Source organism: Nomascus leucogenys, chromosome 3 (assembly GCF_006542625.1).
Source record: "Nomascus leucogenys isolate Asia chromosome 3, Asia_NLE_v1, whole genome shotgun sequence".
NCBI lineage: Eukaryota > Metazoa > Chordata > Mammalia > Primates > Hylobatidae > Nomascus > Nomascus leucogenys.
Window position 1 is genome coordinate 96,603,631 of NC_044383.1, and position 16,015 is coordinate 96,619,645.

Here is a 16,015-nt window from a genome sequence, read left to right on the forward strand (position 1 = left end):
TGAATGAAAAATGTACCAACAACCTAGTATACTATTATATATTCAGTAATTTGGGTTATTTTTCTATATGTGAACTTACAACTATGATTTTATATAGCCCATTTTTAGTAGTATAAATTGTCTTAATTCCTGCAATGTTATAATATGCTGCTAAAATGCTGACTCACCAATACTCTACCTACTGAAGATTTTTGAGATCCACATCCTTATAGTATCAGATCTCTGAGAGTTGTCAACCAGCATCTTCACAAATTAAGAGTGCTTTCCTCCCAACCCTATAAGTAAACCACTACTTCGTTCAGTTGACAGGTGTTTAAGAATACTTACCGTCCTCGGGAACATCATACATACTTTGGGTGTAGTGATCTGAATTAGTACTTACATACTTTTTAATAAATTAATTCTTTTAATTAACAAAAATTGTATGTATTTACAATGTACAATGTGTTTTTTAATATGTATACATTGTGGAATGGCTAAATCAAGCTAATTAACATGTGCATTACTTCATGTACTGATCATTTTTTGTGGTGAGAACACTTAAAATCTACTCTTAGTAGTTTTGAGGAATACATTGTTATTAACTGTAGTCACCATGTTGTACAATAGTCCTTTTGAACTTACTCCTCCTATCTAACTGAAATTGTACATCCTTTGACCAACATCACCCAAAACCCCTCCATCCCATTCCATCCCCACCCACCCACCCAGCTCCTGCTAACAATTCACTCTCTGCTTCTATGAGGTCAACTTTTTTGAATCCCACATGTGGGATCATGTGATACTTGTCCCAGCACCTGGCTTATTTCACTTAACATAATGCCCTCCAGGTTAATCTATGCTGTCAAAAATGACAAGATTTCCTTCTTTTTTAAGGCACAATAGTAGGCTGTTGTGAAGACATACCACATTTTCTTTATGCATTCAAACATTGACAGCCATTTAGGTTGATGCATGGGAATACAGATATCTCTTTGACATGCTGATGTCATTTCCTTTAGACACATACCCACTTGTAAAATTGCTGGAGTCATAAGGTAGTTCTATTTTTAATTTTTTGAGGAACCTCCATACCATTTTCCATAGTGGCTGCACTAATTTCCATTCCCACCAACAGTGTACAAGTATTCTCTTTTCTCCAGAACATCCTTGCCAACACTTGTTACCCTTTATCGTTTTTATAATAGCTATTCTGACAGGTTTGAGATGATATTGTGATTTTAATTTGCATTTCTCTGGTGATTAGTAATGTTGGGTACTTTCTCAGATACCTGTTGGCTTTTTTTTTTTTTTTTTTTTTTGAGAGGAGTCTCGCTCTGTCACCCGGGGCTGAAGTGCAGTAGTGTGATCTCGGCTCACTACAACCTCCATCTCCTGGGTTCAAGCGATTGTCCCACCTCAGACGCCTGAGTAGGTGGGACTACAGGCATGCATCACCATGCCTAGCTAATTTTTTGTATTTTTCGTAGAGATAGGGTTTCACCATGTTGGCTAGGCTGGTCTTGAGCTCCTGACCTCAAGTGATCCGCCTGCCTTGGCCTCCCACAGTGCTGGGATTACAGGCGTGAGCCACTGCACCTGGCCCCTGTTGGCTATTTATATGTCTTTTGAGAAATGCTGAGAAATTCAGGTCCTTTTGGCAATTTTTAATTGAGTTATTTATTTTCTTGCTATTGAGTTGAGTTCCTTGTGTATTTTGGATATTAACCCCTTACCAGATGTATGGTTTGCAAACATTTTCTCACTTAAATGTGTATGTTTTATATAAGGAGATTGCAATTATAATTTACTATATTGTTCTTCATTATTGTTTGAGCTAAAAATTGTTAAATACGCATATGAACTTGAATATATTATACATTCATATTTATGTTACGTATTTACTTACATCTTGTTATAAATCACTTGAACACAAATTTACTCTTAAACTCAGTTAACTACCAAAACTTGAAAAGAAGTGTTTGGAAATCAAATTTATGTGTTTTCTGTATGCTCTGTTGTATTTTTTTAATGGTTGTTCCAGAACTAAGAGAGTTGCATATTCACAGGGACCAAGAACAGCTGAGAGACCTATCTTGAGTAATTGGGAAGAGCTGAGTCCTGCTAAATAGTGTTCACTGCCTTCCTCTGTTAATATTCAGTGTCTTTAAGGTCAGCTCCAATAGCTTCCAGGAGATGAATCCTCCTCACACTGATTCCTTGTATCACTAGAAGAGTTTTTTGTTGCCTCAGCTTAAATCTGTATGAGACATAGGCATATGTAAATTTTTAGATTGCTTTAGGTGTAGTAGGCATATGTAAAGTTTTAGATTGCTTTAGGTATAGTACCTTATATAATACCTAGCTTTAATATATGGATCTGCCTTTGTATAGAAATCACAGTTATTTTACACTGATAATTTTTCTTTAAAAAGTGGAGCTAGTGGCTGGTCGCGGTGGCTCATGCCTGTACTCTCAGCACTTTGGGAGGCAGAGGCGGGTGGATCACGAGGTCAGGAGATTGAGACCATCCTGGCTAACACAGTGAAACCCCGTCTTACTACAAATACAAAAAATTAGCCGGATGTGGTGGCGGGCGCCTGTAGTCCCAGCTACTGGGGAGGCTGAGGCAGGAGACTGCCGTGAACCCGGGAGGCAGAGCTTGCAGTGAGCCGAGATTGCGCCACTGCACTCCAGCCTGGGCGACAGAGCAAGACTCCGTCTCAAAAAAAAAAAAAAAATGGAGCCAGTTTGGTATGTATGGCCTGTAGAAAAATTGTTCTTTCTTTTTTAGTAAAATCTGAATTAAATAACAGTATGGAAATTGTAGTCTCCTTTTTTTAAATGGAAAGTTACTTAAAGGACAATGATTGGTCATCTGTTATATGTGATGTGAGTAACAGTTAAGAACAATGGGGATTTTTATCACTTTGGATTCCCCACCATGCCCCCTCCACCCCACCTCTGACCAGAAATAGCAGATGCTGCTCTGTGGATGATAGCTGACTGTAGTGGGTAGAGAATCTAGGAAACTTTTAAATCATTTTGTTATCTGTAATTTTATGGCTGCTCCTGTTTTTGTAATAAATTTCATGACTGAATGAAGTTGACTGCTACTTCTAGCATTCAGCAATCTAGATTTTTTTCCCCGACATTTTTCACCCATCAGAAGGCACAAGAAGGACTAATATGGGCTGCAAAGTCTTGCACTATCCATTATAATTAAGAATATATACTAATAAAAGCTTTGTATATAAATCAGATATTTTAAAATTGAATCATTTTAAACATATAAATGGAAGCTGTCAATATATAGGAATCTTGTAGCAATTTATTTTCTTCTAAAGCAGAAAAAATGTAAGGCACAGCTAACATTTAAATTCAGATTTTCATACATAGTATAATGTTGATATCTAGAGAATGCAGTGTACTGGTTAAGAGAAGATGAGTAATTTTATTTGTGGCTCTGGAAATGTATCGTAGAAGAGATGGTTTCTAATGGTAATGACCTACAATGTTCTAATGTCAAAATAATTCATCATGACAGTGGGTCTTACAGAGTTCAGTTGAAAATATCCTATTATTTTCGCCCTTTCCAAAGTGGGAAGCTCATTTGATTCTTTATTTAAAAACAAACAAAAAAAGAGTTGGATTTTCCCAGTACCTTTTATAATAGCATTAAATTAATAGCACTTGACATAATATATTCTGGTAATTTTTTACTCAATTTTTAAAAGTTAGAGGCTCTGATTGTGCATTTAAGGAACTTTATGATGTAATAGAATGCTTGACTACGGTTTGTTCTAGCCCTGGTTCTGCCAATTAATAAAACTTTGGATCCTAGGGCAGGTAAAATACATTGCCTTTGGGGGTTTTTTCTTCATTTGCAACATGAGAAGGAGAATACTTCTCTAACTTGTCAGGATTAAATAGCATTTGGAAAAACATTCTGGAAACTCAAAAGTATTATAAACAAATAATAATTCGGCACTATTTGGTATAAGACAAGTAATGTGACTCTTCATAGTGTGACTTCTCAGAGTAGAGATATTTTATTGACATTTGCAATCTCTTTTCCTAGGGACTTTTTCAAGCACTTTATTTTTGTTGTCTGTTTTTCTATCCTCCACCCCCAGTGGAATTCTGATTAATCTTTCCTTCATTAGTACTTTCTATATGCCAGGCGCTGTGGTAAATATTGAGTATTCTGAGTCTCCCACTTTGAGGAACTAGTGGAAAAGAAACATGTATTTTTTAAAAAAATTATATCACAGTGCCGCTGTTGATATAAAAGTCACCCCAAATCCCCGAAATCATGGTTTGGGGAAACTATAGTAACTCTCAATTATCTAGAGCATCACTGTGAAGTAGAACTCCTGCAATAATGCGAATGTAGTAGCTGACAACCACATGTGGCTACTGAGCTCTTGGAATAAATAGCTACATATAGATTTGAGTGAGAGGGATTCCTCTCCTTCTGTCCCAGGGGCTGACAAAGGGTGCTAATCAGCCATTGCCCAGCTGCACTGAACCGTATCAGGCTAATGTGTTCCCAGATAGGTTAATAGGCCCTTTTTTTGTACAGTTATTCCAGTAATTCTAACTTCCATATACTCAGAACTTTTGTCTCTTTCTTATTTTTTTTTTTTTCTTGTAACATTGCAGTTTGGACCAGAAAATCCCTTTAGGACACAACAAATGGCTGCCCCTAGAAATATGCTTTCTGGATATGCCGAACCAGCTCATATCAACGATTTCATGTTTGAGCAGCAAAGGAGAACTTTTGCAACATATGGTAAGGTGATAACACCTAAGCAGTTTCAATTTTGGCTTTATTAGAAGTGTGATCTGTGTGTGTTAATCTGTTTTATCTTCTGGCTTTTAAAATTCACTGGATTCCTTCAGAAAGGGTAGTATGTCTTCCTATACATATCCTTAAATATTTATATAAATGGGAAGGTGAACTTATATTTTTAGCTGTCATTGTAAATCCACTGTGATTTCTGAGTACTGGAAATATTCTGTGATCTTAACCAGAATGCTGTTTGTTGTCATACTAAGTAATGGACATTTGTTATTTTATATCCATTACATGTAGATTGCTGTTAAAGTTGGCAAATGAAAAGATAGTGTTAAGAGGTTACTTTTTTATCTTATTATAGGCTATTTAACTTTACTCAGTTTCTCAAATCTTATCTTGGAAATGCTTTCTCTTGATCACTGAAGGGTATCAGGAAAGAGAATAGTCACGAATTCATTATGTAAAATAATTACATCCTATCAGTGGTGGGATTTTAAAAATTTAATGTACATGGAAACTGCTTGTATAGAGAATTATCATGTATTAGATCATATTTCACCATGGTAAGATTGTAATAGACTTAGAATGTACCAAATATCACAGCCAAGACTATATACCACTTAAATCACCCAAAACAGTTCTATAACACTTCCAGTCCAATAAAATGATTACAAATATGTTATACCCATTGCTTGTATAAGGGGTCCCATGTAAATCTAAAGTAATGTGCAGCACATAAAAATAAACTGTTAGATCATGATTTTGTTATATTCTAACCTATAATATGAGACTTTTAAAGACCTATTGTCTTCGACTTTAGAAGGACCTTAAGAATAATTTAGTTCTCTTGTCTCCTTTAAAACAAAACAAAAAAAGTCCAAGTAAGTTTATACCGATACCTACTTTTCTTCTTAAATTACCTTATAACAAGAATAAGGATTTAAAACTATTCAGCTGGCTTTAGACCTGGTTTCAGAAATGGGTTGTGTTTTTTGTTTGTTTGTTTGAAGTATCTGGTGATTTTTGCCTCTCCCACTAGGAAGTGGCGAGCTAGGACACAGGTTGAACTATTGAGTTAAAGACAAAAAACGAATTTGGGGCTATAATATATAAGGCAGCCTATAGTATATTAGGCGGCCTAAAATAAAATAAAGTGGGAGATTTTTGCCTCTCCCACTAGGAAGTGGGGAGCTAGGACACAGGTTGAACTATTGAGTTAAAGACAAAAAATGAATTTGGGGCTATAGCATATTAGGCAGCCTAAAATAAAGGGAATGGCCAGTTACAAAACTAAGAAAATTTTGGTTTGTCTCCTTCATGATAGATCTTAGATAAGATCGATCTTATTTATTAAGTTCAAGTGAACTTAGTAAGATCTAGGTTTAAACTGAGGTTTAAAGAGACAGTTTATTAAGTTCAAGTAAACTTAATAAGTGAACTTAATAAATAAGATCAATCTTATCTAAGCTTTAACAACTGTCTCTTTAAACCTCAGTTTTAACACTGTCTCTTTTTTCTTTGCCCCCAGGTACTGAACAAGTATATGACTTCTATTAGTTTGTCCTATAATTTTCTTATAGAAAGTTCTTATCTGACTTCTGATAGTAATTCCTATACCAGCTTCCTGTCAACTTTTGTTGTTGTTGTTCTTGTTTTTTAACCTTTCCACATGAAATGTAAGGCAGTGAGACCTTTCTGTTACCTTCCCTCATTTGCAAAGTGCAAGGGAGCAAACCTTTCTTATACCTTGTAGTGGTGTTATCTAACAGACATACACGAGGTGACACATGAATTCAGTTTTACCTCGATCTCATAACCCTGGGCTATCACTGCTGGAATATAATATAAACATTTATTTTAATTTTCTTCCCATTTTTAAATGTTGTAAGATTGTTATAATCTCAGTGAATTATTTCTGGAAGATTTATATTCTACAATACAGTTAGTTTATCATAAAGCCCACCTGTAGAGTCCTTATCACTGAAAATAGTCTCATTTACTGTGTCATCCCATTTACTCACTCTACAGTTTTGCTTTTAGCTTGCATTTATGGTATTTCTCCTGACTCCTCAGCCCTTCAGTGGTTGTGTGAATTTTATCCTGTTTTCTGCCTGCTCCCCTGCCAGTCTTACTTGGGGCTTCTCAATGAAATTTCTTCCTTTTGTTTGACTTTCATCTAGAATTTTCTCTACACCCACTTATAGAAGTGGAAAATAGAATTTTAAATAAATACTTTGTCTCACAATAGTCATTATTAACATGAGTTTTAACTTCAATATTTAAAATCCTTTATTAACATTTTTTATTTTATTTATTTTTTTTGAGACAGTCTTGCTATCTTGCCCAGGCTGGAGTGCAGTGGCATGATCTCAGCTCACTGCAAGCTCCGCCTCCCGGGTTCCTGCCATTCTCCTGCCTCAGCCTCCTGAGTAGCTGGGACTACAGGCGCCTGCCACCACGCCCAGCTAATTTTTGTATTTTTAGTAGAGACGGGGTTTCACCGTGTTAGCCAGGATGGTCTCAATCTCCTGACCTTCTGATCCACCTGCCTCAGCCTCCCAAAGTGCTGGGATTACAGGCATGAGCCACCGTGCCCGCCCTTATTAACATTTTTAGATGATTTTTAAAAAATAGTCTACTGAACAAAGATGTAATTTTTAAAAGAATTACTTGCATCATTTAGATTTCAGTTTGGTTCCAGTTTTCACTATTAAAAATGTGATGTATGTTATGCTACAAAGTGCATTTTAAAATGTGGTAGTGAATATTTTTGTACATAAAACTTTACAGGTTCTTATATTATTTTATATTATTTTCTTAAATGAGTTCCCAAACAATAGGTAAAAGAATATGTGTTTTAAAAGCCTTTGGTATATATTATCAAATTGCTTTCCTAAAGAATTCTCTGAACCTACTCTACCACCACAGTGTATAAAAGTCCTATTTCTCTCTTTTTTTTTTTGAGACAAGATCTCGCTCTGTCACCCAGGCTGTGCAGTCGTGGGATCTCTGCTCACTGCAACCTCTGCCTCTGGGGTTCAGGCAATTCTCGTGCCTCAGCCTCCTGAGTAGCTGGAATTACAGGTGTGAACGACCATGCCTAGCTAATTTTTTTTTTGTATTTTTTGTAGAGATGGGGTTTTACCACATTGGCCAGACTTGTCTCAAACTCCTGGCCTCAAGTGATCTGCCTTCCTTGGCCTCCCAAAGTGCTGGGATTACAGGCCTGAGCCACCATGCCCGGCCCCATTTCTGTTCATCAAAGATCCATATAATTGTTTTTCCTGTGTTTACTTGATAATCAAAATATTATATTTCTTTATTGCAACTTGATTTTTCCAGACTACTAGTGAGGTCAAAGGTTTTTTCATATATTTGTGACCATTCTTTTGCAAATCGTTTATGGTCTCTTTTCATTTACCTAATGGAATTAGTTTTAAAATTTATTATTAATTTAATAATCTTAAGGATATAATAATAAAATCAATATTATGGCCATTTCAAATAAGACTGCCAAAGGGAAGAAAGTAGACATTAACTCCATTAAAAAGATAAAAGGGAAAATAAGCTTCAGAAAGATAGATAGGAATATTTAAGAAATGCAGAAATTTCACTTATTTGAGACACAAGATAGTGAGAAAACAAATTGGACTGAAATTTAGTAGTGTTAGATCATGGTCTATCACTGGCTGATTTGTAGTAAGACATAAGGCCAAATATTTCACTCTTATTTGATAAAGGAAAATAATACTGTTTCCTAATCACCTGGGGTGGAAGGCAGTAGTGGGGATGGTGGTATGGCAGTAAAGATTTTTACCACATAGGATGTGGAGCAAGAGGAAAGCATAACTTATTTTTCTGAGTAACAAGACTGTGGCCAGATGAGTTGGGGAATGGTGCTTGCACAAGACAAGGAACAGGGATACCTCTTCCCTCTCTGTCTACTCCTTCACCCCTCCGGATGCGTCATGAAATGCCATTTATGTAGACGTGAAGTCTCCTTTCAAAGTAGAAATTTACATTCTAGCTAGATACTTTTTTTATTATTGAAATGGAAACTTTTAACTTGGTATGAGCTTATAAAAGTCTCATTTTTTGGAAAAAGTTATGTACAGAACACTTCTGTACATCAAAGAGATTAAAGATAAAATAACTCATGGGATTTGAACCTGTGATTTCAGAGATTCTACTCCAAAGGCTGATTTTCTGCCACGAAGCTCTCTCCTCTGGCTAAGAACATATTTTAATGCTGAAAAAAAATCTATATGCAAATCAGCTAATAGCCAGGTGGTTGGTTCTGTTCTAGCATATCATGAGGGTGAGTTGAGCACTTACATCCTTAGCTTGTTTGAAGAGCATGCTTCATGATGAATCTTTTTCTGTTCCCCAAAAGAAGTTCCCTATATTCTTTTTTTTTTTTTTTTTTTGTGAGATGAAGTCTTGCTCTGCCGCCCAGGCTGGAGTGCAGTGGCGCGATCTCAGCTCACTGCAAGCTACACCTCCCAGGTTCACACCATTCTCCTGCCTCAGCCTCTCGAGTAGCTGGGACTACTTTGGATGGAAAATGAAAATAATAAGTCTATCCACTAGGATGTGCCCTTTAAAAAAAATGGGCTTAGTACTTTTTTATGTATTCTGTTATTGTACACACGAGTTGTAGGCCATAAACTGATCAGTGATTTAGCACTCTTGTGAATACCAGACTAATGTTACCAATTTACTGTGCTAGCACACCCATTTGAGAAAAAAACTGATTTGAGCTAACTTAGGTAGACTTTCTTTCCTTAAATTCCCATAGACCACTGAAGACCACATTTATATGTAGCTACATACTTTATAATTAGTTTAAAAAGTGCATTCGTATGCTGGTAGATATCCTTCCTTCTCTTAAGGAAATATAAAGAATGATTGATGAAATAGAAATATATTAAGATTGGGAAGGAAGACTGTCCTTACTGCAAATGGTATTTTCAAAATAATAGCTAGATTTTATGTAATCTTCTTACCCTTTTTTATTATTTAATAACTTACATAATTTGATAAACTTAGCCCTGCAATATCTATTACCAAGAAGAAAAGGAAAATGGTTTCTAGATTTCCAAGTGCATCATGTATATGTATTTTCAAGCTCTTAGAATATTTAAAACTAAAGTTTGGTATGTTGGCCAGAGAGGCTCTTAGTAATGTAATGTCAGTAGGTAAAATTCATCCTATAAGAAACATATTATGCTGGAGTCTAGCCTGAGCTTTGGGCTCTAAATAGAAAAATATAGCTTCGGGTTCTAAATAGAAATAAAGCTCAGGGGCAGGGAGAGGTGGCTCACACCTGTAATGCCAGCACTTTGGGAGGCCAAGGCGGTGGATCATTTAAGGTCAAGAGTTCAAGACCAGCTTGGCCAACATGGTGAAACCCCATCTCTCCAAAAAAATACAAAAGTTAGCTAGGGGTAATGACACATGCCTGTAATCCCAGCTACTCTGGAGGCTGAGGCAGGAGAATCGCTTGAGCCTGGAAGGCGGAGGATGCAGTGAGCCGAGATTATGCCACTGCACTCCAGCCTGAGCGACAGGGTGAGACCCTATCTCAAAAAAAAAAAAAAAAAAAAAAGGAAGCAATATAGCTCAGGGCAGAATGATTGGTCCTGAGTTAAAGATCATTTTTGACATCTGGGAAAGAAAATGTGAAATGTGTATATTTGTATTATAATAATAAAATGAATTTAAACAGCAAAATGGAGTTAATAATTTTCACTTTTTTCCTTTCAGGTTATGCATTAGACCCTTCATTAGATAATCATCAAGTGTCTGCTAAATATATTGGTTCTGTAGAAGAAGCTGAAAAAAATCAAGGTAATTTATTTGAAACATTTGATATCATATATATTTACACATCTATAATTAGTGTCTTGCAGAGTGACTTTAATTAGACAGTAAAAAATAGTATTTAGCGCTTTTTTTTTTTAAAGTTGAAACAATGGAGCAATACAGTTTAGAGCAATATAGTTCAGAAATGTTACAGTTTAGAGCTTGCTTTTGCCACTTACTAGTTGTGTAACCTTGTAGGGAAAATAATGGCACCATGCCAACCCTATAGACATCACTCTAAGTTATAACTAATATATAGATAATTTTGGCAATTGATTTCTCAACATTAATGTCAAGCTTCATTTTAACAGAGTAGAAATACTTTATTTGGTAAGTCTGTGAAGATTGTCTTTGAAGAGTTGCTTTGAAGGCTGAGTTTGAATATGTGTTTTATGTATGTTTGTATTCATATTCATTTTGTACTTACAATAAGACAAAACATCATATGCTAAATGCTAACTTGTCACAAGACTCATCAGTCCATTAGAATATTATCCATAAAATGCAATTAAAAAAGTAATTTGCTGGTTGCATGGGACATTTGTGCTTAGTAGCTATAGATCCTATGTGATCAGGCTGGTCTCTGCACATGAGCTAGATTATTGTTAAAATAGAATTTTAACAGGCTTTTACTATAAAACATAGCCTGAATTAATATAGATAGACATTTCTTCTTTAAGCTAGACCTCTGCAAGTCCCATCTAAAGGTAGCTAGATTCTTAGTTAACTTGTGACTATGATTCCACAAACCTTTCTTTTTCCAAGTTAATGACTATACACAGTATGCCACCTCCTACTAATCAAATCAAAATCTCAACCAGAAACACCCTCCTTCTCCTTTTCTTTTACTGTTAACGTTAACGGTATTAGAGGTCAAGATGAGACTGAAATCACTTGGAAGGAATACCACTTCTGGTGAAACCTTGTTTGATTTACATTTTTGCATTACAAGTGAAGTGAAGATAAGTTATTAAGTACTTACAGTAATTTAGTTTAATTTAGTTTTAAAATGATAAATTACAGTTTATTCTTGCTTCCAAAGGTCACTTTATCATTACTTAGCAATAATGAGTTTCTGAGTTTTTTCCAGAAAGTTGTACAAATCCACTGACACAGCTTTTTGATTCAATAAAAGGCTTATACGCCATTGTAGGAGTACATATTTGGGTCTCTTCTTTAAGTATACAGTATTAGAATTTGCAGAATACTGAATTAGTTTTAAGTGTCTTTGCCCGGAAGGTTGAATCCCTTTTTGTAGCATGAGTCAGCGTATGTGGTAGATTCATGTAGATTGTTTTTTAATAACTCTGGGGTCACTTGGACAGTCATCTTTCTTTAACCATATGAAATAAAATTAAACGTATGTTCATATTTCTTTAGAAAATGTACATCTTTGTAATCTCTCAGTTTTTTATTTTATTTTATTTTTTGGTTAACGTAGGTTTAACTGTATTTGAAACTGGTCAGAAGAAAACAGAAAAGAGGAAAAAGTTTAAAGAAAATGATGCATCCAATATTGATGGTTTCTTGGGACCATGGGCAAAATATGTGGATGAAAAAGATGTAGCCAAACCTTCAGAAGTAAGCTTTGATTTTTTTAATTGTCAATTCAGGTATATGCTGTATCTCTATGAAGGATATCTACATTAATAAACTTGAGATTTCTTTAGAGAACCAAATGACTCATCAAAATTTTTCTGCCTTTAGTTGATTGAAAATATACAATAAAATTTATTTGTTTTTCTTTGGGATATTTTTATTTACCTTTTCTGCTGATTTGTTTTCTCTCATGCTTTTTTATTAAAATACAATATTGAACAATTTTCATAAAGATTTCCTTGATATTGCTATTAAGCTGTCATGGTAGCTACTCTTCTGATACTAGACATTCACATAGTAACTACAAAATCAGCCTTCCGTGACACTAGAATTGATTATAAGTTTTATTGATTTATGAATTTATTTAAAATTTTAAACAAATTTTATCTCTATGTATATTTTAAAAACTACTATAAAGTTTGTAAAGTAAATGCTCTGCCGTTCCCTTCCTCACCTCCTAATCTCACTGTCTCCATGAGCCAGAGAGTGTTCTAGGTCCCAGGCATACAGTAGTGGACAAGATCAAGAAAATCCTGACCTCATGAAGCTTATATTCTAGCTGTTACTTATATCCAGTAAATCTATATTTATAATAATAGAAGTAAACAGGTGATATCTAAGATGAATAAACTTATTCTACTATTTTTTATTTATTTTAGATTGTATCTGTTGACTTGTTATTATAGATAGAGATTTACTACTACCCCATCTTCTGTCCCCAGCTCTTCCCAAAAAAGTTGTGTCACAAATGTATAGCTATCACTTACATCCTTAGGACTATGTAAAAACAATTAACTGAAAAACAACATTATGTGCTAAAATTCAGTTTCCATTCTGGAACTAGATTTTCTGATTGCCTTGTCTTTTTACTTGTATAACTAGTATAACATGTTAAAATTTATTTCTAGGTGTCACAGAAGGATGAGTTTTGAAAACTGATTTTATATAGTTGAAAAGTATTATCTAGTATCCATTATGTATTTAGTACCATTTCATAATTTCTGGAAGAGGTAATCAATCTCTGCTTATAGAAGACTTGAGCTTGGCCGGGCCTGTAAGCCCAGCACTTTGGGAGTCCGAGGCAGGTGCATTGCCAGAGCTCAGGAGTTTGAGACCAGCCTGGGCAACACAGTAAAACCCCGTCTCTACTAAAATAGAAAAAATTAGCCAGGCATGGTAGTGTGCACCGAGTAGTCCCAGCTACTCGGGAGGCTGAGGCAGGAGAATTGCTTGAACTAGGAAGAGGGAGGTTGCAGTGAGCAGAGATTCGCGCCACTGCACTCCAGCCTGGGCGACAGAGTGAGACTCCATCTCAGAAAAAAAAAAAGTGTTGAGCTTGTTATCCTGGGAACATACTCGGACCAGATATGTAGAACTCATTATAAAGAATTTATAACCAACTTTAGGTATAATGAGGTTCTAGAACATTCATTTTAAATTTCACTCCTTAATTTTCTTAGGAAGAGCAAAAAGAATTGGATGAAATCACAGCAAAGAGGCAGAAAAAAGGAAAACAGGAAGAAGAGAAACCTGGGGAGGAGAAGACAATCTTACATGGTAACATATTTTTTGTACATCTTCATTTTTATGAAAAACCTTCATATTTACTCTGTTCGCTGTTCATACAATATCAAGTACCCTCACTATCCGCTGTAATAAAATGATGAGGTTGAGTATAATTGTGTTGGACAATTTGTATCCCAAGGAAATTACAGCAGACTTCTGTATACTGATAAAGGAGAAAAAATAGCATGATTAATGATAGCCACAGATAATTTTTTTCCAAGTGTTAATGAATTTTATTAAATGGTAGATTAAAAAAGAAACTTGAATAGTCCACAATCTATTCTTTCGTAAGATAAAGTTGACTCTTTTGGTGTATTAATAGTGCCCCAGTCGTTTTAACTGTTTTTAATGAAGCCAAATACTCAGGTATCCTCACAGTTCATAACTGTTATTCAACTATATTCAGAATAAATTTGGATTTTCATGTGAAAAGATGGAGCTTAAGGCTCTCATACTTATTTTGACTTGTAGAAGGAAATGCACATTCACCAAAATAAATCATAAGTATGCTAGAATGTACCTGTTAATTAAAAATTAGTTATATTTAGGAAAATACATAGTGATTATCTAAAACTGTAAAGAATAGCTTAGCATTTACAGTGTTGCTTATTCTAATGTTACATCAGATATTTAGGTTTGATGAAGCCATATTTGGTTCTTCAAGCTTCAGTTTTATCTCCAAGGAGTCTATTTAGTACTATGGTGCTTAAAACTATAATAACAATAATAATAACATTTATTGAGTACTTACTCTGTGCCAGGCATGCTGCTAATTGCTTTATATACACTATGTCATTTAATTCTCATAGGTGACTTTATTGTGAAATTTGTGATGAAAGTGGGAAAAGTTAAATGAAAAGGAACTGGAAGAGCATAAAAGAGGAAAGCAGGGGAAAAGGATAGTTGATATATTTTGTTTTGTTTTAACTTCCTTCTTAACCTGTTTTACTTCTGCTTCTTTACCAGTGACTAACAAGGCCCAAGTATTATCTTCCCTTGCTGTAATTATGCCACAGTGAAGTCTTTATAGATTAGTAAGATGTGTAAGTGATGAAAAGAAGTATAGATCTTATCTAAAGGTCTATAATCTCTGGATATTTAGGAATTTCGAAATACTACCTCTAGTTGTAAATGATAGCAGTTATTTTAAGCACTTAAATCTTAGCTGATTCATGATCTTGACATCATTGGAGTGTTATTACCTAAACCTTAATATGGAATGATATACCTGGGAATAAAATGTTATTTTAAGAATGTAGGTTTCATGACTATGGGTTGTATTTGTTTATTGATTTTCTTTGCCTTTTTGTTTCAGTTAAAGAAATGTATGACTATCAAGGCAGGTCCTATCTTCACATACCTCAGGATGTTGGTGTTAATCTACGGTCAACTATGCCACCTGAGAAGTGTTATCTTCCCAAAAAACAAATTCATGTGTGGTCTGGACACACAAAGGTAAGCAAGTTGGTTGTTTCTGTTTGCTGTAATGTTATAATAATGAAGCCAACATAAAGTTTTAGCTGTTGATGTGGAGCATTTAGTATTTCTGGTAAAGGTACAGGGAAGTCAAATTGAATGTAACCCTGAGTTAGGCTTTGGAGGTGCCCACACATCCATCACAAGTGACTAATCAGTCTTCAAGGCCATCTGAATTGGCCATGACATAGCGTTCATGATTTAGTGTCCTGTATCCTTGTAGCCAGGCCTTTCCCCACAAGCTCCTGCTACGGTCTTCTTCCTTTTGGGCACCAAATCAGTGAGTAATGGGCTGGTACTAGCACCAAGTCTCCTGCTTAGCTTCAGTAATTTTGCTTTAGCTCTGTGGTTATCACACTTCAGAGATTAGATGCGCCCTGGTTTATAAACTGTAGTAATTTTTAAACTAATGCAGAGATAAGGTACATGAAAAATTTTGATGTTGATATTCTTTGTCATCTGCACTATTCCAACTTGTAATTTCCAACTCTTTGCAAAAAGCAAAGGGCTAAGTAAAAAAAGGAAGAGAAGTGGGGGCATTAGCAATTTGATTGACTCAGGATTCCGTTGGGTGAGGAACTCAATATTAAAGGTTAAAAAAAAAAATCTTCAAAAGCTTAGTGTCAGTAAGGCCTGCTCTTGGAATGCTAATGAAAGTTATTCTGGGGTGAGATTTTCGGAATGAAGAAAAATAGCAAATTAGGCTGCTTAAAATATATATATATACTG

At 35.1% G+C, this 16,015-nt stretch overlaps 1 protein-coding gene across 1 annotated transcript in view; it reads left to right on the forward strand.

The window, feature by feature from the left end:
* The window catches only part of CDC40 (cell division cycle 40), a 53,936-nt gene that overhangs the window by 16,211 nt on the left and 21,710 nt on the right, over positions 1-16,015 (forward strand). The window contains exons 3-7 of the mRNA XM_003255561.3: positions 4,645-4,774; positions 10,547-10,630; positions 12,087-12,226; positions 13,705-13,801; positions 15,126-15,265. Coding sequence (XP_003255609.2) covers positions 4,645-4,774; positions 10,547-10,630; positions 12,087-12,226; positions 13,705-13,801; positions 15,126-15,265 — 591 coding nt within the window. The remainder of the gene's footprint in view (positions 1-4,644; positions 4,775-10,546; positions 10,631-12,086; positions 12,227-13,704; positions 13,802-15,125; positions 15,266-16,015) is intronic.